This window comes from Macrotis lagotis, chromosome 7 (genome assembly GCF_037893015.1).
Source record: "Macrotis lagotis isolate mMagLag1 chromosome 7, bilby.v1.9.chrom.fasta, whole genome shotgun sequence".
Classification (NCBI taxonomy): Eukaryota; Metazoa; Chordata; class Mammalia; order Peramelemorphia; family Peramelidae; genus Macrotis; species Macrotis lagotis.
In genome coordinates, this window is record NC_133664.1 from 111,476,085 (window position 1) to 111,503,233 (window position 27,149).

General features: G+C 35.5%; 1 protein-coding gene across 6 annotated transcripts in view; it reads left to right on the forward strand.

The window, feature by feature from the left end:
* Positions 1 to 27,149, forward strand: part of DGKI (diacylglycerol kinase iota) — a 592,236-nt gene that overhangs the window by 284,724 nt on the left and 280,363 nt on the right. For all 6 annotated transcript variants that reach the window (XM_074193600.1, XM_074193597.1, XM_074193602.1 and 3 more), the window contains 4 exons: positions 6,441 to 6,512; positions 10,012 to 10,128; positions 17,421 to 17,495; positions 17,845 to 17,943. In XM_074193600.1, coding sequence (XP_074049701.1) covers positions 6,441 to 6,512; positions 10,012 to 10,128; positions 17,421 to 17,495; positions 17,845 to 17,943 — 363 coding nt within the window. The remainder of the gene's footprint in view (positions 1 to 6,440; positions 6,513 to 10,011; positions 10,129 to 17,420; positions 17,496 to 17,844; positions 17,944 to 27,149) is intronic.

Here is a 27,149-nt window from a genome sequence, read left to right on the forward strand (position 1 = left end):
CTAACTTATCCTAATGATGATAAAGTTCTTTCAAGTTATATACATACATACATATATATATATATATATACATATGAAATCTTACTATCAAAAGTTATATAATTTAACCTTTTTCAGTCCCTTAGGATTTCTCTTTCAGGTTTACTTCTTTATGTTTCTCTTGAGTCTTATATTTGAAAATAAAATATTCTACTCAGGTCTGATCATTTTCATTAAGAATACTTGAAAGTCCTTTTTTTCTTTAAATACTCATTTTTTTCCCTTGAAGAATTGTTTTCACTTTTGTTGGGGAGGTTAATTTTGATTGAAAGCCTATTTCTTTTACATCTTGGAATATCATATTCCAAGCTCTCTATGTCCTTAATGTGGAAGTTGCTAAATCTTGTGATTGTAACTGTGGCTCCACAATATTTTAATGGTTTATTTCAGACTATTTGAAGCATTTTCTCTTTGATCTGGGAACTCTGGAATTTAGCTATAATATTCCTGGGAAATTTTCATTTGGGAATCTATTTCAGGAGGTGATCAGTAGATTCTTTCAATTTCTATTTACTCTCTGATTGTATGATATTGGAGCAATTTCCCTTGATAATTTTTGATATATGATGCTTAACCTTTTTTTGATCATGGATTTTCAGATAGTTCAATAATACTTAAATTATCTCTCCTCAATTTATTTTTCTAGGTAATTGTTTTTCCAATGAGGCATTTCCCAGTTTTTTTCTGTTTTTTACATTCTTTTGACTTTGTTTTCTCATTTGTTCATGTCTCATGGAATCATCACTTTACACTTGCTCAATTTTAATTGTTAAGGAATTATTTTCTTTTTAAAATTTATTTATTTACTATTTTATTTCCCCCAGTTACATATAAAAACTATTTTCAACATTTTCAAAAACTGTATTCCAAATACTCTCTTCTTTCCTCCCTCCTTTCCCTCCTTCCTCATTAAAAAGGCAAGCAATTTGATAAAGGTTATACATGTGTAAATCATGTTATATAAGAAAACACAAACAAAAAAATAAAACTCAATAAAAATAAGATTTAAAAAAGTGTGCTTCAATCTGTATTCAAACTTCATCTGTTCTTTCTCTGAAGATAGTATTTTTCATCATAAGTGCTTTAGAACAGTCTTGGATCTTATTTTTTTTGGCTTAGAATAGTTAAGTCATTCACAGCTGATCATAGTACATAATTGCTGTAACTGTGTACACTGTTCTCCTGGTTCTTCTTACTCTGCTTTACTGAATCAGTTCATATAAGTCTTTTCAGGATTTTCTGAGAGTATTCTGCTTATTATTTCATAATACCCCAATAGTATTCCATTATACTGTGACTTGGTCAGCCATTCCAGAATTTATGGGCATCTCCTCAATTTTCATTTCTTGGCTACCTGCTTTAAGTGTCTTTTGGGCATATATATGATCTTTTTCCTGTGCTTGAAAAAAATTTTTTTTAAGTTCTGACCTGGTAGTGATGTTGTTGGGTCAAAGGGAATGCATGGTTTTATAGCTCTTTGAGCATAGTTTCAAATTGCTCTACCAGAATGGTTGAATTAGTTCACAACTTTAACGTCTCACTCAACCACATTACTTCTAACATTTTTCATTTTCCTTCTCTCCCATATTACTTCATTGATAAGTATGGAGTGGATCTTAGAGTTCTTTTCATTTTGTATTTCTTTAATCAATAATAATTTAGAATATTTTTAAGGAATTAGTTTCTTCAGTGATGTTTTCTACCTCTTTTTTTATTTGACCAAGCTTTTTAAGGAGTTATTTTTTACAGTGAATTTTGATTCTCTTTTTGCGCCACCAGGACCATTCTGTTTTTTAAGATGCTGTTTTTTTTTTCAGAATTTTTAGTACCTCTTTGACAAATCTATTAATTTTATTTTTTTATTATTTTTTCCTTCACACTCATTTTAAACCTAATTTTCCTTTACCACTTATTTAATTTTTTTAGTTCTTCTAGGAATTCTTTTTTTTTTTGCAAGGCAATGGGGTTAAGTGACTTGCACAAGTTCACACAGTTAGATAATTATGTAGTGTCTGAGGTCATATTTGAACTCAAGTTTTCCTGACTCTAGGGCCTGTAAGCTAGCCTTGGGCCACCTAGCTGCCTCCTTCTAGGAATTTTATAGAACTTGTTTCCATTTCAATTTTCCCCCCTTTTGTATTTTTTGGTCTGTTCTGTTTTCATTATCTTCCTCTGAATTTGTCTTGATTTTTCTTGTCACCATAATAAAATTTTATGATTAGTTTCTTTTTTTGGTTGTTTGCTCATTTCCCCATGCTATTTCTTGATTTTTGAACTTTATATTAAAGTTAGACTCTTCCTCTGATATGGAGGTGTCTCAAACTTCAGGTTTTTTTCACACGTTCTCTTCAGAGCTAGTTCAGGGAATTTGAATTTCATCTTTCCAAAGTGGTGGTCTTTAGTCTGGTCCTTCCCCAAGAAGGGATCCTGATCCTTGGTATTGCAATTGATATTGTTTCCTCAGGATTCTTGCTCCTTTGAGACAAGGCTCCCCCTCAGGTGCCCTTCTCCTTTTGGACTGAAGTGATGTTTCCTGATCCCTTGTGACCAAAAGAGATGGTGCCCCTTAGGGCTCCCATACCCCCTTGACTGAAAGTGCTCCTTTTTATCATTGAACTTTGATTCAGAAGTGGGTGCAAGCCATAGATTTACCAAATACCCTCTGGTCCTGTTTCCAGTGCCGGTACAGTTTCCCTTGTAATGTCTTTTCTGACCACTTGCTAAGTTTCCTTATCATCTATGACTTGAAACCTCCTCAAGTTGCTGCTGATTTTGTTGCTGCCACCTAATCCCACCATTGGTGTTTCATCCAGGTAAACTCTGGACCAACTTCAAACCCTGTGTCATAGATTTTCTTTTCAACCTCCTAAGTTGTCTTGGGCTGGGAAAAATGTCTCACTCTGATCTTTTGTTGGTTCTGCCAACCCAGAATTCAATTTGAGGCATTATTTTAAAGTTATTTGGAAGGCAATAGCTGAGTTCTTTCTCTGTTTTTCCTTTTGGCTCTGTCCTATTAGACAAGTTTTTGAGTGATGTGACTAAGGACTCTGGATTTGAGAGTCAGAATTTGTAATGAGATCAATAAGTGATATTGACCATGCTTTTTTATAAACAGTCCACAAATAGTTCTTGTATAACCTGTGGCCCCAAATCCCAGACTTGGATCTATATGGAATAGGGTCTATTTTGGAAGGGGGTCGTCCCATAAATCACTTCTTGGATTGTGCTCTCACAAAGGTTTTCTAAGAATATTAAAATGTGGTTCACATCTAGTTCTCTAAAGAAAACTTAAATTGACCCTTATATCCTTATACAAATACTCAAGATAACTATGTATTTAAGACCATAGAACAGTCTTTATTTCATATCACAAAACACTAAAAACCAAGAGAACTGTACCTGAACCCAAAATGGTTGACACCTCTCTTCTTTTTAATAAACCTTTTGTCCTTGAGGCTTTTTTTTCAAAGGAAAAAGAACTCAAAATTAATATTAAGTGATATCTCTCATCCTCTGGTAAATCTCACATTCCCATGGGTCCTCCAGACTCATAATCACCCTGTGGTTGTGGCTTCTGTCAAAGGAAAATTGCATCTGGGGTTTCTAGAGAGTAGTTCTTCTTCCCCTTTGGCTTAAAAACTGACAAAAACAATGGAGCCAAGGTCTTGATTTATTCCTCCTAATAGTGCCCCTGTTCCTTGTTGCTTCTCCTGCTTTGTGGTCATTCTTTTGCAACTCTTATTTTTAAAATTCTTGGGCTGAAAACTTCTTTGTGTGGTGATTTCTTCCTCTTCTAAATATTTCTTTGCCTCTCTCCACTACCTCTCTACAGTTGTCATCTCACATATTGTGTGCAAAATACTATGCTGTTTCCATGTAGTGTTACAAAAAGGTAGAAAAGAGCACTCAAAGAGCTTAGAATCTAGTCGAGGAATAAAACATAAATATAACTAACATTGAGAAGTATGTGATAAGTGCTGGCAATGTGTTCATTTCAGAGGAAGGAGAGAACACAGCTGGCAATGATGCTTATGTAAGATTTCACAGAATAGGTGAGACTTGAACTGGATCTTCAGGGTTATCTAGGGTTCAAATAGGTGAACATAAGTGGAGTGAATCATGAGGAGAGTCTTAAGTAGTGGGCATGAGGAAACTTTAATTTCTTTAAAGGCATGAGAGGATAAAATATGTTAAGAGTGAGAGATCAATCTGACTGCAGCAGAGTACTCATGTAGGAGAATAGAGGGAGAAAAAGATGGGAAGGAAACTTGGAACCAGGTTACAGAAAACCTTAAAAATTAGACTCGTGGAGTTTGGACTTATCCTTTGTCAGTGGGGATACATTAAATATTCTTAAGTAGGGAAGTTGCATGATAAAAGTAATTTAAACTGACATAGTTTGTGGTAAAATGGATTAGGGGAAGGAAAGGGATATGGGGGGCAGTATGTGATACTGAGAATTATGGGAATTATGACAACTAATGAAGTGGATGGTAACAATAAACTGAACTAGGGTAGAAGAAGTGAAAAATGGAGAAATGATGGAGTAGAGATAGATTATTATGACTGATTGGATATTGGAAACCAAGGGTAGAAAGACATTTAAGCTTGAAGATGTTAAGAATGAAAGCCAAGGGAAATGATCTATTGGTGGCAATAGGAGAATGAGGGGAAGAGCCAATTTTGAGGGAAGGATGATGATTCTATTTTTATGATATAATGAATTCAGTATGATTGTGGGACATCTGAGTGGAAATACCAAGCAGGCATCTGGAGTGGATTTAGAGATGTAGATTTAGTAATAATCTATATGAAAGTCTCAGCTGAAAATGATGGAGTAGATTAAATCTCCAAGGGAGAATAATAGGACATGAGGGAACAAGAGGGAAGAACAGGAGTTTTAGAAATACACAGACTCATACATAGTATGAAAGAATTCAAAGTATGAGGATATTCTTAATAAAGTCAAATATTGCTAAAAGTTTAAAGAACATAAAGACCAAAATGGTCCATTATATCGCCTCTCGTTTCTTCATGCCTGGTCTCACATCATGAAGTCAGTTATCTAGTGGTTTGGATCCTCACCTCTCAACCCCTTTGCTTCCTTTTGACCTCCTTCCAAGACCCTGATTTTCTTTTTTTGTTGTTGTTGTTTTGTTTTCTCAATTAGTCAGGGCAAAAGGCTGAGGAGAGTCAGAGTAAGTAAGGAAGGAAGGAAAGACATCTTTTCCTCTGGTGTGTGTTGGACAGAGAAAGCCAAAGAAGCCAATCATCTCCTCCAGTCCTCTCCAGAGGAATATTTTTTACTTAAGGACCCTGTGCTTGCCTTTCTCAGCAAGGCCATCTGTTGCCTGTAGTTGCAAAATAAATAACTGAAAAGGGATCATTTGGAGTGTAGACATCAGAGGGAGCTAAGAAAAGTACACATGCCAACTGCTGTACTCCTACCTTCTTCAAAGTTGACCTTCCAAGAATCACCTCTCATGCTATTTGATATTTGTTTAATCTCCAGGACTTCAGTTACTATTGAGGTTTATGAGAAATCATTATTATGTGACTAATTAAAACTACCATGAGGACAATGTTGATGTTCATTTGCATGATAAAATTTTTAAAAATCGACTCCTTGGAACCTGATTTTGTTGAAAAATATATTGTAGTGATTGGAATTTGAAGACTTGTTAGTGATATAAGTTATTTGGTTATCAGCCACCCTTCTACTACCCTTTTAAGTGGAGACTCATCACATTAAATAAATCACTGAAAAAAGTGCCTAATTCAATATGCAGCATGGTACATGATATTTAGACCATCTTGGCTTAGTTGCATGATGAAATAACTCCTGTCCTTCAGGACTTGACTCTTGCATGAGGTTATTCCTGATTCTTTTCATTCTTTTTTAAGGGGAAGAAAGTTATAAGCATTTATGTAATTTCTATTATGTCTTAAACATTTAAATCTTTGATTTTTCACAGCATCTCTGTGAGGGTAGGAGCTATTATTATCACCATTATACTACTGAGAGGAAACTGAGGCAAACAGAAGTTAAGATGGTAGTCACCATGGTGGTCATCCAGCTAGTCATTATCTTCAACTGGGTTTGAACTCATGTCTTCCTGACTTCTGGCCCAGCACTCTTATCCAGTGTATCACCTAGCTGCATTGCTACTGCTACTACCCATTCTCCACTTATTTTGCCTTTAAATTGCAAATAATTTGTGTTGATTTATCTGTGTAAGCAGAGTGTAAGTTTCCAGGGAAGAGGAACTATGTTATGTCTTTGTATTCCCATGAAGCACAAAATTAGTGATTAATAAATGCTTACTGAATGAATGAATGAGATACACAAAGGCTAAAAAAATGTCATTTATAGAAGTATCCTTTTCTTTCTGACTTTCTAGGGGTTCCAGCAAAAATTTTCTTTTCATAGTAAAGAGATTGTGGCCATTAGCTGTTCCTGGTGTAAGCAGGCGGTAAGTGCTCATTTAATGGTTCACTTTAGGCTCAACATAGATGTAGTGATATAAGGCACCTAAAAAAGTCATCCAGTCCAACTTCTTTATATTGTGATGAGGAAACTGAGGTTCAGAGAGATTAGGTGGTATGGCCAAAGGCACACCTATGATTTCAAGTCTTTCTGTGTTCTGTATTCTATGATGCCTCATGTCTCAGTCTCAATCCACTGAGGAGGAGCACCAGTTCCTTCTTCATTTAACTTTTTCTGTTTCTTCTTAATTGACATGTAACTAAATCCATAGCTTGTGATCTCTTTCCTTGTTGTACCAAGAACATCACATCACAAATAATATTGTTTTTTCTCCCCTAGTGGTTATATCTTTATGTACTATTTGATATGAAGGAAAAAGCTTATTTTTTCCTTCTATTTCTATATTATTCATTCAAAAAATTTTATTTATTCTGATTCTCATAATTACTCATGAGGATTAACTCCAGTCTGTTATTTGTACCAATGGGATCTGATCAACTGAACTAGCCAGTTTCTTAAACAACTAGAAGGCAAAATTGTATGTTAAATCACCATGCATTAAAGATCCATTAGAAATGAAAATCATTGTCACTTTCTAGATCAATGATTTTGAATTGGAAGGGAACTTAAAGGTCATTGAGTCATTTTACATATGAAGAAGCTGTGATCCAGACAAAACCTCTATGAAATTATCATATAAGATCATAGATAGAATATACCAGAGTGGCTATTGAAGCCAACCACTTCATTTTACAGGTGAGAGAACTGAATTAAAAAAAAAAGAATTTAAATGATTTGCTCAGAGTCACATAACTGGGAAGTATTTGAAATGGAATTTGAACTCACATCTTTTTGATTCTGGGCAGTTAGTTGATACAGTAGACAGTGTTGGACATAAAGTCAGGAAGACCTGAGTTCAAATTTGGCCTCATTCACTGACTAATTATGGGATCCTGGGAAGTTGCTTAAACCTGTTTGTTTTAATTTCCTCATCTGTAAAATGAACAGGAGAAGACATTGGGAATCTTTGCCAAGAAAACTCCAAACAAGGGTCATGAAGAGCTGTACAACAACTGAATACACTGAATAGCAATTTCCTGATTCTAGGTCCAGGACCCTTAGATTCAAGGTCCAATCTATTTCACCATTATAATATAGAAAACTGGCAAATAAGATTAAATTGATTAACTTTCCATTCTGACCCAATGGAAAAGGCAGTGAATTTCAAATTAGTGGATTTAGATTTGGATCCTAGATTTGCCACTTATTGACTTTATGATCATAGGCTTTAGTCTTATAAAATGAGGTTTTTTTTTTTTTGACTATATGACCTCTTAGGTCCCTTCCAATCCTAAATCTACGATTGAATGAAAATGCAAAATTACTAGGTAAAGTGAAATTTACCTGTACAAGTTCTAAAATGACTACAAAGGATCTTCCATTTCATGAGGAAACAGAAGGAGAAGCAGATTGTGTGATTTGCCTGAAAAGTCATACAATGACTCAATGGCAGCAGTGGACATAGGCACCTGCTCTTTTCTTTGTAGTCTATTGTTATAATGATTAAAGTCAAAGTTCTTTCCTTCAATTTAGAAATGCCAAGTACTGTGTTTATAGAGAATCATCATTCCCGAACTAAAAGTTCAAGTTTATTGCCTTCCAGCAAAAGAAAGACAGAACAATTGTCCTTATTCTCTTTCTTAGTAAAGGAATAGCTGTACAAGGAGAGGGACCCTAATCATTTTGTATTCTTCTGACCCCTAGATTTCAAGGGACTGCTTGGATGAGATTTACATGTCTGGAAAAGAGTTCACTCTTTTCTGTCTAGAATCACTCTGATTTTAGCTTGTTTTCTCTTGCCTTTCACATATTTGACCTTCACAGCAATCTACCAGTTTCATATTTTTATTCTACCCATTTGCCAGGTAATAAAACTGACTGGGTTAAATGACTTATCCACACATCTAGGAAGATCTTTAAATGCTTTCTGAATCTGTCTTGTACTCTATTCATTCTACCTCCTATTGGCCAAAATCATAAAATATTAGAATTGGAAGATGTTATAATGGTCATTCTAAGAGCTAATGTTCTATAGAGCAGTGGTGTCAGTCTCAAAAAGAAACAGATCCCTATGGGCTGTATATTGATCTAGTTTTAATTTATTTATTTATTAAATTTTTTTCCAAATACAAATAAAAACAGTCTTTAACATTCTTTTTTTAATTATGAGTTTCAAATTAACACTATCAATGTTGCATTATATTTTTAGCTATTTTGTTAAATATTTCCAAATTCTATTTTGATTTGGTTTAAGCTGGCACTTCTTGGTAGTGAGTTTGAACCTCTGGTGTAGTGGAATGGGAACTGGCTTCTAGAACTTTTAGAGGACTTGACTTTGGATTCAAGCTTTTTTTCTTGTGCCTGCGTAACTGAGCAAATCATTTTGCTTCTCTGGGACTTGATTTTCTCATTTATGCAAAGAAAGTTGGACTATGAAACTATTCAGGTCTTTTATATCCTTTAATCTAAAATTCTTTAATTATGATGTATCTCTAAAGTAATTTTAAGTGCTAAATCTTATAATTTAATCAATTCCCTACCAAATGATGGACCTTTATTATAACTTAATTTAATTTACTGTAGCTTAATTTAAATCCATCTGCTTATGGAGTATGTAGTTCAAACTCCAATGTGATTCAATTGCTGCAGCTCTAGTTCCCCTAATCCAAGGGTTTTTTAACATTATGTCATGAACCCCTCTAAGAGTTGGGGAAACCTATGAATCCCCTCTCAGAAAAAAGATTTTAAATGCATGAAATAAGTATAAGACCTAGCACTTTTATAATACTATAAGGTTTGCAAAGAATTTACAAATATGATCGCATTTGATTCTCACAACAACCCTGAAGATAGAGGCTGTTATTCCTTCTATTAACAGATGAGAAAAATGAGGCAGACAGTAGTTACAATTAATTAGTATCTAAGGTCAGATTTGAATTCAAATCTTCCTGACCATTGACCTCTTCCTGAGATCAGATCTGGCCTCAGACATGTACTAGCTGTGTGACCTTGGGCAAGTCTTGTTTACTTCAGTTTCTTCATCTGTAAAATGAAGTAAAGAGGAAATGGCAAACTACTCCAGTATCTTTGCCAAGAAAAACCCCAAGAAGAGTCAAACATGACTGAACAACAACTTTCTGACTACAGGTTCAGTAATCTATCTACTGTATCACTAGCTTGCCTCATGCATAGGGTTACAAAGGAATCAAATGGGAATCGAGTTTATGGGAATCAAATTATCAAAATATATTTTTATAAATCCACAGATGCTCAGAAATCTCTCTGTGTTTCCCTTGTGTGCATGACTCTAAGGGATCAGCTCAGAGAGTACCTACATCTAAATATGATCTGGTCTTTTTGCTATGGATTGTTGCCTCTCTCTGTTTGTTCTCATGTCATTTAGAACTCTTGTTTTCTCTTCCCAGTTTCACAACAAGGTTACCTGCTTCATGATGCACCATATTGAGGAGCCATGCTCTCTAGGGGCTCATGCTGCTGTTATTGTCCCACCTACCTGGATTATTAAGGTGAAGAAACCACAGGTAACTGCCTAGTTACTCTTAGTTACTAATGCTTCCAAACAAACTTAGATGATAACTGCTGCTTTTTGCCGCTTTTCTCAACTAACCTTTGGGGTCAGACACCCCTTGCTTATATATCCACATGCACCCATGCTTGACTGCCATGGCCATATTCCAATCTCTGATTGTGATGCTCTGGAGGACTGTAATGGAAAAACAAATTCATTCTAATGAAATAAAAAATCCAAATTAGGGGAAATCTCTTCCCTGTTTACATACTCGCCATGCCCCTACAGGAGGGTGGGATTCAGACCTGAGTCTCACTGAGATCCAGTGATGGGTACAGGAAAGTCAGAACTTGTGGGTACTGATACAATTGCGCAGTATCCTTGTTCTTAATTCTTGGCTGTTTGGGAGTTAGAATAAGTATGTTCTTGAGGTCCCACTTCATAGTTAAGGTGGTCTCTACTTCTGAGTTTCTCTATTGAGAGGGATGGAATTGAGTTTGCTGTTTTTTAGTATATAAAGCCTACTCAGAGCAAAATTCTATGGAAGATCAAATAGATTTGATGATTGCCAAAACCATCTCCTTATTGTGCTGTATATCCATTGGATTTTGGATCATAAGAAATGGGATGTTTTGGGAAAATTTCTAAATCTATGCTATTCACTGTAAAATAAAGCTTTCTTTATCACTGTCCTGTTAGGTAAAATGAGGCTTCAATTCAGTAGTAGCCTTTAGCAGAAAGAGGACATTTTATCATCTTTGGGTTCATGTGAAGCAAATGTGGATATAGGGAGAGTTGGATAGTAACTTTCAATGCTGTATTCTTATTCAGTCATTTCAGTTGTGTCTGACTCTTTGTTACCCCTTCTGGGGATTTCTTGGCAAAGGTACTGTTGAGGTTGCCATTTCCTGCTCTATTCATTTTACAGATGAGGAAACTGAGGCAAATAAGATTAAGTGATGTGCCCAATGCCTGAGGCAGATTTAAACTCACAAAAATGAGTCTTCCTGACTCCAAGTGCAGCACCATCAATTGTGTGTGGAATTGTTATGTCAGAACACTGATTTGTTCTCCCTATTTAACATGCCTGCCTATATCGGCTAGTTTTGTGTAGTGTGCCTTTGGACAGATATGTCATTTGGGTGAAATCTTCCTTCCTCAGGGTCCTAGGCAGGTTCTAGCCTAGGAAACTAGCTTCATTTTTTCCCCAAAATCAGTCAGTCAACTTACTGTGTTTGAGTAAAAAAAAGACTGTGCACCCTCTAAACTTCTAGGATGCCAAAATACTGTAGTTTAAATGTTGCTGAATTATATGTAGCCCATTTCAGATCTTCAATAGAGAGGAATGTGGTGGATAGGAAAAGGCTACAGTGTACTGCCAGTTAAGAATTACTCAGGTAAAACAGTCTAAGAATGTCGTCCAATAGATGTTTGACTGTATTAGAAGATGGGTTGGTTATATAGCAAGATCTAGTGAAAATCAACAGCCAAGAAACCCCTGTGTTTTGTTGTATCTGCAATGTCTCTTGCCAGAGCTTTAATAACTACCAGATCCCATTTCTCAGTCATCCTTCTTTACCTCCCTACCTTATTTGATACTGTTGACTATTCTCTCTTCCTAGACAGTCTTTTAGTCTTAGATTTTCATCATATTCTTTTCTTCTAGTATTCCTTGTACATATTTGACCATTCCTTCTCAGTCACCTTTATTGAATCATCAGCATTCATCACCAAGCATTAATTAGTGTCTACTATGTGAAAATCTGTTATACAAAGACAAAATGCAAAATAACACCTTCTAAAAAAACATCCCATTCTTGGGAACTGTAAAAACTAGGAGACTTTTGAGCTTCTACCACAAAGTGGTAACTGAACTGAGCTGTAAATTTAGAGAGGAATTTTAAGAGGTGAAGACTGAAAGGAAATGAATTTCTGGCACAACTACCTGTTGCCAGGGAAGCTTGGGGAACAGAAAGTAGACTAATTTGGTTACAAAGTAAAGCATCTGAAAGAAAATAATGCAAAATAAACCTAGAATGGTTGATTGGAGCTAGAATATTTAATGCCAATCTGAAGAATTAGTCTTTTATCCTAATAGCAATAGGGACACCCTAAAGGTTCTTGAGCAAAGGAATGATGAAATGAGAATTATACCTTGGAGAAAAATTTCATCATTTATTCCCCTAAAAGAAAATAATGTTAAGGATAAGAGAGTCAGTATTCAATAACAGACTATTCAATAACAGAATGATGAAAATAAGATTCAGTCATTCAACTTACAGTTGTAGATACGGATGACTAGGAGACTGAAAGCTAAGCCTCATAATCACAGAAAGTTTTCTTGTGGTCTAATAGAACAGATAGAAACTATAGCTATATCTACATATAGATATATATTTAACTTCATGTATATCTGTGGGGGAGAGGCAGGAGACCTGGCATTGGACCTCCTTTGCTCTTAGCCTTGGACATTAGTTGACACTTAAGTTTTGACCCAAGGTTCTCAGTTTTAGATTGCAGGGTTTAGCCAAAATAAGCTGAGATACAATAATATCTGCACAGACTTCTGGAATAAAATGGACATCTCAAAAGAGGAGGAAATACATTTTTTTTAGCTCAGGATGAGTTACTTGATCCATGGTGAAACTCAGAGGGAGGGAAACATAATGGGAGTTTTGCTCTAAAATGGAGGCTTTACTTATGCCACAAGTGATCTTAGAATATTCCAGAAATAAAAGGTTGTCAATAATGTAGGTTACAGACAACCTTTTCTTTCTGGAACAATCTAAGATGTTAAGGGACTTTTCTAAGAAACACAGGTTGTAGGCAACCAAGTAAGTATTTAAACTCCAAAGTCAATGAGTGTTCTTGTTTTTATGGTCCCCTTTAAGAACAGTGAGTGGTTGAAGCAAGATTAAGATAGTATTGTGGGGGCAGCTAGATGGCAGTGGATAGAGCACTGGCCCTGAATGGGGAGGACCTGAGTTCAAATCCTGTCTCAGATATTTAATAATTATCTAACTGTGTGATCTTGGGCAAGTCACTTTACTCCACTGCCTTGCAAAAACTAAGAAAAAAACAACCCTCCTCCCAAAAAACCCCATAGTACTGTTGGTTGGATTTTAGTTAAGTATGAATATGTGACTATAAGAGAATAATTAGGTCAAAATGAAATTAAAGTAAAACAAATAGTAAGAATTGGCATACTTCTTATTTGACACTCCCATTCCCACCTCTGCCCCTACACCACCACTCTGCCCTATATTTTAAATATACTTGATTTAGTATAGATAAATTGTATTTTTGTATTTTGTCATTGGTGTGGGATAAAACATTAGAACTGGACCTCTAATTTATTTGGTATAGGAAATGATCAGAGGAGAAAAGACCTTCTCTTATAAGTTGGCACATATAATTTACAGTTTTGAAGATTTGCCTAGAGAAGTCAGGTCTTAATAATAATACACCAGGTCACAACACCAGAGGTAGGTTTGGAACTCAAGTCTTAACTCCATAACTCTCTAGCCTTCAAAACACACTTTCTTTGTCCTAAATGTATAAAAAGACAGGCATATCATTTGTCAAGAATTTCTTAATGATTTGATCCTGACTCAAGTTTATGGTGGGTGCTCTGCTGAACATACATTATATATATGTATATATATATCATATATGTATATAGATAGATAGACAGATAGATAGAAGAAGGATTGCTTCACTTAATCTTAGGGAATGTGTTAAAATGCGGAGTTGATATAACAAACCCTCTTAGCACTTGCCCAGAGCTCCAAAAGGTGATATCAGAGAATTCCTATAGCATTGGCCATGGTATCTATATTAGGTTTAAACTGTGAGTTCAAGATAAGTTAAGGTGTGGAAAGGATGATGATATTGCTCATAAAAAAAGAAGTTGGTTAAAATGGTATTAATGCTCAGTTCATTATATTCACTGTGGAAAAATTCCACACTGAAAAAAATATATTTTCCCTCCATTTTTTGACAAGAAGGAGGAGTTGAAATGAATCAGAATATTAGAAGCAAATGAAGAGTATGTGAGCTTTTTATCATGTAATAGGTTCAGATTATTAAAGTATGCCCTCTTGAGGATGATTATTAGTTCATGACAACTTGAAATTCAAATAATTCCTATCTAATAGCAATTGTTATAGAATGTGGACCAAATGTTGAAGTTTTTTTCAGGTAAGTGGTAGAAGTAAAAAAAAGTTAAAAAAAACTATTAAAATATAAGATATATGGATAAATAAAGATTTGTGAACAAAATTTAAAGAATTAGAGAGTCTAGGTACTTTCAAAGTTTTTGGTGTACCAATTTTTTTTCACCATCATTTAGCTCTTTTGAGGGTTGATGAAAACCTTTTTAGAATTCACATCAAAATATTCAATTGTCTACCAGGAATCAATAACCGGTGTTTTTCTTTGAGTAGTTAATCTCACAAGGGGCTCATTTTATTTTTCCATTTCTCCTAAAAAGAAAACAAAATATTCTTATGTAAGTTTTCATCAGAAAAGGATAAAGTTTAATTCCCATTGTACCCCCTTTCCCCACATACTTACGTACATGAAACCATTTTTTTTTTTTGTCCCAAGCCAGGGTTGGGAAACCTCTTTTCTGCCAAAGGCCTTTTAGATATTTATACCATCATCTGTGGGCTGTATTCAGTCAAATATTTAATTAACTCACCTCTAAAAAGTTCCTAGATTTATTGACTTTCAAGTCCCACCTTTGGTTGCTTTATTTAGATAAAGCCATGAGCCAGGCCTTTTTTTTGGGCCTGGATTCTGTAGTAGTGTTTTGCCTACAGTGTCTCCCTCAGTGCTTTTTGTCTATGCTGCCTTTTCTTATGGTCACTCTGAATCAATTGATATCCAGAACAAGGAAGATGGTTTTTACTTTAGTTTCCCTGCTAGTGATGATTCTTTTTGTAGTTAGGAAATAACAATAATAATTCACACTTACATTGCGCTTAAAGGTCCAAAGCCCTTCCTGCAACGACCTTGTGAGGTAAGTATTGCAAGTATTAATATCCCCATTTTACAGATGAAAAAACTTTGACTTAGAGAGGCTAAGTGACTCATCTATGCTTACAAAACTTCTAAACATCAAAGCCAGGATTTGATTCTTTATCTTTCCTTATTCCAAATCAAATGGTCATTTTTTTTTTTTTTTACCTAACCAACTTCTGGTTGGTACGTGGCTTTTTGTGCTCAAGATAGTGGGGATTGCTTCTGCTAGCCAGATAGATAAAGCTGGTTCCAACTTGGGTTCCTTTGCTGATAGGACTTTTAAGTAGGTTAAACTTCTTCAAATGTTTTAACAGAAAAAAAGAGGCAAAATATGGCATTTTACAAAACATAGGAGGAACAGAAATGGGCCAGAAGGTTCACCATAGAGACAGAGAGACCTAGACAGAGAGCACACACTCAGGGATAAATTACAGTAAAGAAGTATAAGGGATAGATGGGAATTCTAGCTTCCTAAGAGGACACAGTCTAGTACGGAAAAGGGGGGAATCATCAGAGGACACACATATGCAAATACTGTTGTGTCAATATTATCTGAGAGAAGCATTCTCACTCTGATACTTTCCTTAAATCTTCTGAAAATAAAGAATTTTAAAATATTTGAGGACCTAGCAATGGTTTTTAAGAACTAGAATTTCATGGTTTCAGAATATTTAGATAAACTAGAGCTTTATTTTTCTTGGAATTTTTTTCTGGAGTAGACATCCAATTCCATTAAAGCTTCACTAATTCAGAACCACTGATTTGAAATTTGTAATAATTTGGAAGAAAGATGATTTGTCATTATCTTCTCTTTGAAAAAAAGATTTAAAAACATGAATAATGTGAGAATATAAGATTAAACACTTTAGGAGTTCCATTTGTATATATGGAGACTAAGATGCTATTTACAAGTTTTTCCTACTTAATAAGGTAGAACCTATTTAGCTTGTGTCATGTGATTATATAATATTTAAAAGTATTAACTCTTTAAAAGGGCCTGTGATTCAGACTTTAAATTGCATTTGTTGAACTCAGCAATCAAATGGAAACAAAAGTATGGAATGAATTATATAAGACCTTATTTGGAGAGTACAAAAGAGAAGCAAATAAGATCTCTGACTTCAAGGGACTTACTTGTTTTTTCAGTTATAGACTTTTCACTAATTTAGTCTGAATTAGTCAGGCTTAATTATATTTTGAAATATGTTCTCAAAATTCTTCAAAATTGTATTCTATTACTTGCAGGAAAACTTAAGAGTAGAAGAAAACTTGGTTGAATTAATCACAAAATGTCAACCTAAGTGATCCCAAGGAAAAGAAAGAGAGAAAACAAATAGATTTTTAACCAATCAAACCAGATAGGCTCTGTGAAATTACATTTCAAGAGGCCTAGGAAATCTGTAAGCTAGTTGCTATGGGAAAACCAAAGATTCAGAAGAATTAAATAGGCCTCGTACCAACAGTTCTAGAAGCACAGGAATCATATCCATTGCTTCTTTGTCCTCCTTGAATAAATAACTGGCTCTGCTTGTGTGACCTTAGGTGAGTTACTTAACTTCATTGGGCCTCAGTTTCTTCATCTGTAAAATGAGGAGATAGGAATAGATGACTTCCTAAGGTCCCCTCTAGCTCTAAATCTCAGAGCCTATGAACTTAAGGTGAGTCTCTTGGCCATTGAAAAGGAAACCATTACAGATGCCAGGTTAGTTGGTTCTATTCTGTTAGAGAGAGAGAGAGAGAGAGAGAGAGAGAGAGAGAAGCCTTTCCTCTATATTGGGGCAAAAATTTACAGTATGGCTCCAGGATCCTCTAACTGAGTCGCTTGATCACCAACACTAAAGCAAGTCTTAGAAAAAAAAAACATGAAAAATGTCACCTTTTATCATGTTTTTTTTTTTTACATTTTTCACACAGGAGGTCTCCATACCAGGAGACGACTTTGGTTGGGCGGGAGACTGGAGCCCCACAGAGAATATGGGCGTCTCCCACCTGTACTGGGAGGGTTGGCAGGTATAACATGTGTTGTCATGTGAGTCCATGAGAGCATCCGGGGTTTCCATTTCCCTGCCTTTCAGTGTGGCAGGGGAAGTCTTTGACTCCAAAGCACTCTACTGGTTTCTGTCTGTGGCTTATCCATGAACAGTGGCTTGGAAATGTCAAAGCATGAGGAGCATGCAGTTGAAAAGCATGTGTTGCTTACCGTCCTCCACAGGAATATGCATGGGGGAGCATCTGCATGGAACCCACATCTGAGGCTAGCCATGTCTTTCTTTCCAACAGAATTCATTAAAGGCTTCAAATCGTAAGAAGAAGAGGACAAGTTTTAAAAGGAAAGCCAGCAAAAGAGGAGCTGAAGTAAGTGGGGGGTATGAAATGTTGGAGGGGACAGTTGGACGATTCTGGCTGAGTGATAATTCATTTATCTGTCATCTCTCCATTGACTTTAAATCCAAAAATGTTCTTCATTGGTGAGAGAGGGGAAGAGAGAGAGAAAGAGAGAGAGAGAGAGAGAGAGAGAGAGAGAGAGAGAGAGAGAGAGAGAGAGAGAGACTGAGACACACATACAGAAAGAGAGAGACAGGGACAGAGAGACAGAGTGAGTGAGAGAGAGAGACCTTTCTTTGACTCTGTTCATACACCATTTAAGATAAGACATAACTTTGTGAGTTTTATAGTCTTAATTACTGGTATTTTCTTATTTCAGCCAGAAAATAAAGGTCGACCATTTGTGATAAAGCCCATCTCCTCTCCACTCATGAAACCACTGCTCATATTTGTGAATCCCAAGAGTGGAGGCAATCAGGTGAGATAATCTTGCTTGTTCTACTTCAGAAGCTGCAATGAGTTTCCAAAACCAAAACTCTTCTCTTCAACCAAAATATGCATGGGGGAACATCTACATGGAACCCATCTCTGAGGCTAGCCATGTGTTTCTTTCCAACAGAATTCATTAAAGACCTTAGACTGATCATCAGAGGAAAAATCACAGGTGACTTAATTAGGTTATTGTTCTGGTGAGGAGCAGAATCACCTTTAGCTAGTTAAACCAACCTAAGCATTATAAAAGATAAAGTCATTCTCTAGGGCAGAATGTTTATGGCACGTCTTTATTGGTCTATAAAACTTTTACTACCTAAAATCTGTACTTCTCAAGGCAGATTTAAAATACAAACAATGGCAACGGTAACAACAAAAAAACCCCAGAAGGCTGATCCTCATCTTTCCTATGTATCCTCCTCTTAGAATCTGGCCCCTTCTTTACAGCTCCCCCCCCCCCTTTTCCCCTTGAAATATCCAGGCTTTGTGCTGAGGTTGGGAGGGAGGTGGAGTGGTCTGCAGTGAAAAATTTAGATATTTTATTGAGTCTTCTATATTTTTGGATGAAGAAACAACTTACTTGTTATTGAGCCTTGGAATTAAATTTATTTCAAGAAAAATTCATCTCTATATGCAAGAAACCAGGGATATAAAGATGAGGGCTCACATTATTTCTAGGGGCAGCTAGATTGCCCAGTGGGTAGAGTACCGGACTTGGAGTCAGGAAGATCTGACTTCAAATCTGGCCTCAGACACTTCCTAACTGTGTGACCCTGGGCAAGACACTTAACTCTTTTTGCTTCAATTTCCTCATCTGCCAAATGAGAAGAAGAAGGAAATGGCAAACTACTCTAGTATCTGTCAAGAAAACCCCAAAGTGGGGTCATGAAGAGTCAGACATGACTGCAATGACTAAATAACAACTTACTTGAACCTGAACCATTCTACAATTTATAATTGCCATTTTTTTATAACTCTTTAAGATTCAGCTATAGTAGAGTGGAAAATACTCTGGATTTAAAAATAGAAGACCTGGGGGCGGCTAGGTGGCGCAGTGGATAAAGCAGCGGCCCTGGAGTCAGGAGTACCTGGGTTCAAATCCGGTCTCAGACACTTAATAATTACCTAGCTGTGTGGCCTTGGGCAAGCCACTTAACCCCATCTGCCTTGCAAAAACCTAAAAAAAAATAGAAGATCTGGTTTCAAAATCACAATTCTTCTACTTAAAACTTGTGGAACAAATCACTTCCCCCCCCATCTGTAAAATGAGGGTCCTAGATTATGTAACCTCTGAGGAATCTTCTAGCTTCAAATATGTGATCCTATAATCCTAAGGAATACAGTTCCTTAATCTCCTTTGGTTAACTTTTTTTCCAACTCTTATAACCTTTATTTTTATGAAGTTCTTGTTACCTGACTCAGTTTTCCCCTTGCTTTCCTTCATCTTGCCTAATAAAAAAGGGACCAGAGGGTGGACCATTGCACAGCTCTATCCATTTTTATTACACTTTATTGTAATAAAATACTTTTTGAACCATTAACCCAACTGACTGATATAACAGCTCTGTGGGATAAATGGGGTAATATTATTAGTATTGTCTTGTAAATGAGAAAGTCAAGGTTCATCAAGATGAATTAACATATCAGAGGTCATATAAGTAGTAAGTGTTTGAGCCAAGATTTGAAACTAGGTCCTCTGATTACGGTATATAGAGAAAGCAAGACTGAATTTCAGAGATGGTACCCATCTGCATTGGTAAGAGGATGCTCCCTTATTGGAAGTACCCTACACTAATGAAATCAGAGATCTAGCACCATCCCCATATAAAATATATTTTCAAGCTACTTTTATTATTATAACTGATGTTATAACTGAAACATGCTATTGCATAGTAAAAAGAACATTGAACATAATAGCAGAAAACCCAAGTTCAAATCACAGCTTAGTTCTTGTCCTTGTGTACATCACTTCTCTGAACTTCAGAGTTTTCATCTATAAAAGCAGGAAAATAATAGGACCCTATACATTTCATTTGATTCTTGCAGTAATGCAAGATACTTAAAACAGGTAATTTTCCCCATTTTAAGATGAGTAAATAGAGTCAACCAGAAGTTGCAGCCTATCCAGGATGCCATGGCTATTGAATGACAGAACCAAGTTCAAAATCTAGGCATCCAAATTCCTAGTCCAAGTTCAAGGTCCAAATTCTCCTGGTATCCCATCCTTTTTAAAAGTTTTTTTTTGCAAGGCAATGGGGTTAAGTGACTTGCCCAAGCTCACACAGCTAGGTAATTAAGTGTCTGAGTCCAGATTTGAACTTAGGTCCTCCTGACTCCAGGGCTGGTGCTATATCCACTGCACCATCTAGCTGCCCCTCAGTATCCCATACTTTTTTACAAAGAGCCTTCAGTGGATTTTTTCCTCCTTGAATGATATTTTATTATAATTGAGGGTGTCAAAATAATCTTTCTTCTTGTTATCTCCAATACACATTTTTCAATCTAAATATTTAAAAGGTCCTCCTGGCTTAATTTGTAACAATGAAATTTGAGAGACTTTAATTTTCAGATAGAAGCCAGGAGGATTAACCAAAAAGGCAAACCAGTTAAATTTACTTTATTTAACCAAGAATGAATTATTAATTGCTTGCTTTGTGTTAGCTACTCTGTTAAGTACTGGACATACAAAAACACAGAAAATGAGAATGAAGTTCTTTGGTTTAATAAATTAAGAATGAGTAAATGGTAGAGCATTTGCTACAAATACAAGAAAATAAGGCAATTATCATCTCTGATAATCATATTTGAATGGAGGAAAACAACACTTAAGAGGGAGTGGAAGTTGGGTAAGGATTAAGCAAGTAGCATCATGTTTTGGAAATGCCTGAGACATGATCGAAAGAGTCCTGATTCTGGGCAAGATAAAGAAAAAGGTCTTATTCCACAACCAAGGGTCAGAACCAAATGTTCCAGTGGGAAGGTGGTGAGGAAATTGAAGATGAAACTGTATTGAAGGTGGTATAAGATTAATATTGCTAATGGTAATAATGAATAACTACCAGGATAGCCTTTGTCAGTCTATTCAATTCAATTATACTTTATTACATTTTAATTTGCCTTCTTTAAAATGATTTCTCAGAGAATAAAATGATAGTTTCTCATCTATATTGGCCAATTCTGGTTTTCATATTTAAATGATGATTATCATTTTGATGTACTAAGAATTAAACATACAGTTAGGATATTTGCCTCTGGAACATGGATAAATGTATACCTTTATCTCATATCTTTTGTTTGTTCATCTTGTGATCAATAAAACTAATGACTTGGCTGGCGTTAGGTGTGCAATTGTTGATCATGGAGCAGCATAAAAGTAACTGAAATTTAATTTATGACCAAGACTTCTCAAGATCCATTGTTTTGCATTTCATGCCAGATTGTCTATCATCCTGATTTGTATGAGGAGATATCAGTCAGTCAACATGGTATAATGCATATATTAAATAAGGACATTAATCAATATATTCATATTATATGCCTGTAATAAAATCAACACATCTCTGCATTGTAGGAGGTTTAGAAGAACTTCTCCCCTTCTCTATGTAATTCAGCAAACATTTATTAAGGGCTGATTAGTTCTTTGAACTTTGAAGCTGTAGCTGTGATATATTTAAATTTTAAAAAACAATTCTTAAGTTTACTCATTAAGTACTTTACTGGCAAGGCACCTCTAGAACTTTTTATAGCCTAGCCTGTGACATAACTGACAAAACACTTTCAAAGGAGCTTGCCCTTTTCCATAGCAAATAAGACATTAAAACATTTCAGTAGAACATACACACAGACACAAGAAGGTGTTTTTTTTAGTAGAAATATAAATTTATTTACCCATATGACTTCATCAGTATAGATGTGGGAGTTTAAGCCATGAGATCTCAGGGTGAGAATAGCAAGGGGGTACAAAGGAAAGCACTGAACTTGTAGAATATTTTTACCTAGAGGCAAGAAGAGGAGGAGGAGGAGGAGGAAGGAACAAGCAAAGCGGATAGAAAAGAAACAGTTGGAGAAGCAAGAGGAGAATCAAAATTATATGGTGCTATGGAAGTCGTAGAGGAAATTTTCAAGGATAGGGTGATTAATTAACCAATTAAGAACTTGAGACTCTGGGCCCTTCTTTGTAAAACCAGAACTTAGAATAGTTGAAATCAGTGATTTGTTTAAAGTTTGACTCTGATAGGAAGGAAAAAAAAGACATTTCCACTTCTAAACTTCTGGGATTCAAAGAAAGGCAACTAGGAGTCAAATAAAACCTTTTTTTTTTTCAAGTTAAAGGAGACTTGCAAATGTTCGTTATTATTATTGTTCAAATTCACTGTATAGGATTGGAGAGGTTCAGTGTTTTCCCCATAGCTAATCTATGGAGTTGGTGGTAGACATAGAAATCTTACCGCTTCATAGAAATCTTACCTTCATTTCTCCATGTCTCCAGACAAAATAATTGAAGCTCAGAAATTAAATCACTTATCCAGGGTCATTCAGCTAAAATCAAGAGTAGATATTTCAACCTAGGTCTTCTGATTGACATTAAATTGAGGTAAACCTTGATTAGAGAGGAAGAAATGTAAGACCCAGAAGGAGAAAATAATAAATTCTTCTACTAGACACTTAAGTTACTTCCATAATCTGACCTTGATTCTATATATCTTCTCTAACTTAATATGCTACTGTTCACCTCCATGGAGTTTTCATTCTATTTGAGGTGATCACTTTCTTTGTCTCAAATTCATTTTGATACTGCTCTTTCCTCTGGCTAGAATGCTATTGAATTAGCAATGTATCTCTTTTTGCTTGCTTTAGTCTATTCCTTTCAGATCAGATTTCTCTTCCCTCGCCTTCCATGAGTACTTCAGTCCATATTCTCTCCATTTCTAAATTTCTCTAGTACTTAAAATCTAAGCTACCCAATTTTGTAGTACTTGATAGCATATCATCTTATTTAGTTCTCTTTTTGTTTTTTGTATCCAATTCTTGTCTCCTCAGTCAAACTGTAAACTTCTTGAGATCAGGGGCCATGATTTATACTTCCTCTTCACTGTATTGCACATATAGGTAGGAACTCAATAAAGCCATGATCACATTCCCAGTTTTCAAATGAAAAATCATGTCTACATTTTGATTTAAGTCTAATCATTTAAGGCCTATATTAGATAACTTTTAACCATGTTCTCAGACAGATGATCCATTTGAAGATAAGGAAGTGGAACAATAAATATTGGAGTCAGGAGGACTTGAGTTCAAAACCTATCATCAGACAGATAGTAGCTGTGTGACCCTGGGCAAGTCACTTTGTAACTTGATTGCCAGGGACAGAGAGAGAGAGAGAGAGAGAGAGAGAGAGAGAGAGAGAGAGAGAGAGAGACAGAGTAGAAAACAAGGGGCAACTAGCTGGCACAGAGCCATGGAGCACCTCCTTGGAGTCAGGAGGACCTGAATTCAAATATGGCCTCAGACACATGATATGTTACTAGCTGTATGACCTTGGGCAAGTCACTTAACCCCATTGCCCCCCTCCCCCATATAAATAAATTAAAAATAGGGAGCAAGCAGGTTCTTCCTGGTTCTTTCTAGGATTACAGCCTCATGTAAATATTATTAATTTTGGGATCAAAATAGAGTGTGGACTAGATTTATGATTTCATTGGTGTAGGGAATTCCATTAGCTCTGGCTTTTCAGTTTATAGCCTTAGGAAGCTCATTAGGTAGAAGTTAAATGACTTGGCCACATTCAGTTTCCTTCAGACCTTGGAATCACATGATACCCTGAGCTTATCCCTAATGCCCTATGATTTTTTGAACTCAAATTTTAAATCTGAGAATAGTAGCCAGAGCAGAGGCAATCAATAAACTTCTTAAAGCACTTCTTACATACCTTGCACTGTTAATCATTGGGCAAATGAATATGAAAGGGGATGAATTGAAAGATAGAAAATCCCTCTACATTTTCATTTTATATAATATCCGTGTGACATTAACAACACAAAGGAGGAAAGGGATTTTTCTTGCTTATAGAGAATTCTATCTCGTCCTGGCAATCTCAGTCTTTCCGTTTTGCTCCTTTTCTCATTTTTCATGGTCATAACTCATGGTTCAACTAGAGTCATACTTTTGAAAGAAGTCACCTAGTCCAACTTCTTTCACTATGAACACCCCAAGGCTCAGAAAGATTAAATGGTTTGACCATTGCCATCTAGAGGGTTGCCTCTCAAGCCAAGAGTAGAATTGTGTATCTCACGACTCCTATTGTGTTTAATTGTACCATGCTGCTATCACTTCATTTTTAGCTGCCTTCAGGAGCTTATTCATCATTTCCCCCCTGGTATCTGAAAATAACTGAAACATATTCTTGTGTAAAATGAGGGGGTTGGATGGAGGGTCTCAACTCCCACACTACCGTTCTGTGATTCTGTATAAAATCTAATTCTGGAGAAAATTGGCATTTTGTTTTAATTGATACTCGGGTGCCATCTGGTGGTAAACCAAAGACTAAACATAATTTACTATGAACCTAAAATTAATGGGAGCTAACAATCATGCAAAAAAAAAAATAATGCTTTTACACTTTCATACGAGGTGACGAAAAATAGGTAGGGACAATTTATATGTTTTACTCCTTATTATGTTAAGCACTTTACATACCTGTTATTTTGGAGTCCAAAGAAACCCTGAAAATCATTTAATTTAATCCTCTTATTTTGCAAATGAGCAAACTGAGACTCTGAAAGTGACTAATTCTAGCATTTCAGAGATCATCTAGACCAATCTTCTCATTTGACATTTGAGGAAACTGAGACCCAGATTGGTTACATTACTTATATTCCCACAACTATTTAGTGGCAGAATCTGAATTAGAATCCAGATCTCTTGACTGCTACTTCATATTGCTTCTTAAACATTTCTGTGAAATTGATAATTGACGATCAATGAGACACATGACAATCTTTTGCAAACCACAATTCTTAGGACTCACCCCCAGCAGGCCATACCTTTAGAATTTTATTTGATCTTTGGTGGGAAATAAAGTGATTATATGGAGCTCTAATTAGATTTACAAAGCACTTGCTTACAATAACCATGAGGTAGATAGTTCAAGTGTTATATTCATTTTAGTGATGAGAAAACTTAAACTCAGAGAGATGAAAGGATTGCCCAGGTTCTCCTAGATAGTATCCAATTAGAATTTACATTAAATTCTTTTGACCCTAAGTTACTGTTGTCCAGTTATATCTACTTCTTTGTGATGCCATTTTGAGTTTGTTAATACTGCTGTGGTTTTGGCAAAGATACTGGACTGCTTTGCTATTTACATTTTACAGATGAGGAAACTAAGACAAAGAAGATTAAGTGATTTGCCCAAGGTTATATAGTAAGTGTCTGAGAAGATTAGTCTTCCTGACTTTAGATCTGGCACTTTATCCACTTTGCTATATAGCTCCTTCTCTGTCCCTAAGACCAGTGCTCTCTTTTACTCCATTCTGCTAATGAAAATATCTCCATTTTATAAGTGAGGAAATTGGGGCTGAAAGGATATTCATGAGAATAAAAATGTTATTCAGTGGCAAAAAGTTATCATCTTATCTAGCTATACAAAAATCTGTAGAATATTAAATATTAAAGAATATTAATAGAGAAGTGACCTATCACAGGATTGATGCTGTGAGGATTATAAATCACTGCATATACATTGTCTCATTTGAATTGAACAATCTCCTGAAGGAGGGCAAGGGAAGGGAATTAGAATTTATATAGCACTTACTATGTGTCTGACACTGCTAAGTCTTTTTGATGACTATTATCTCATCTGAACCTCACAACAAGCTCTCAAGATTATTATCTCCAAGTGAGAAAATTGAGACATTCAGAGGAGAAGTGACTTGCTCCAATTCACAGGAGTAGATGTCTCAGTTTACTTTTTAAAATGTAAAATATTTTCATATTAATCATTTTGCACAAGACTCAAATAAAAGAAAAAAATTAAAAATAATTTAAAATCACATGCTTCTGTCTATATTCAGTCAATACCAGTAATTTCTCTGGAGACAGATATTATACTTCATCATGAATTCTTTGGGATTATCTTGGATCATTGTATTGCTGAGAAAAGCTGTCATTCACAGTTTTTCATCTAAAAATATTGCTGTTAATATGTTACATTGTTCTCCTGGTTCTGTTCATTTAATTTTGCATCAGTTCTGAAATCATCCTGAAATCATCCTACTTATCTTTTCTTATAGCCCAATAATATTACACTGAGTTCACATATGAACTCAAGTCTTTCTGACTTCAGGCTTAGCACTATGCTATTAGCTAGGTTGGGGCTATTATTATTATTATTATTTACATATGAGAAACTGAGGCTTAATTAAGTGACTTGCTTAAGGCTCTATGGCTAGTCAGTATTGGAGCTGGAATTAGAATCCTGGTATCCTGTCTTCAAGTTTTGTGTTCCTTCTGCTGCCCCACACTGCCTCTCTTCACTATGATACCACAAACAGTTCATACCCAATATATGAAGGCTATTAACATACTACTTCATTGATTCCTTTATTATCATTTTCCCTTTTTCCATTGTTGGCTATCCTACTAGCTGGGCTATTCTTTTCCTTTGTCTAGTCTTTGGACAATTGCCTAATTAATATGACAGCTTGATTAGTCTCCTTAAATCTTTATGGTTAATGTCTTTTACCCTTGAGTCATTTGAGAATCATGCAATCATACAAAGTTATTACCTTCATTGTAGCTTTCTTTCCACTTCCTTTATGCAAATCTCTCAAAATACTCATTTATTGCCCCTTCTTTCCTCTGACCCTGAACGTAATTGGAAACTTACAGAGCATATGCGTTGACTAGCTTCTCTCTGTAATTATATTTTAAATTCTTAATTGTTCCAAAACTCCTTAACTTAATATTCTAAATAGAATTTTAAATAGAAAGCTTTTGGAATGTCTATGCATCTTTGCATGTACCATAATGCAATTTGTAATTTGTAATTCGAGCTTGTGCTGGGGAGTGAGAGAATTGTATTTGATGCTGCATTATACAGTTATGCCTAGAAACCCATTTGTATCATTCTAGTCTTATAGTTGGTTATCCACTTAGGTAGGATATGAAGATATACTTAAATGGAGTATCTAA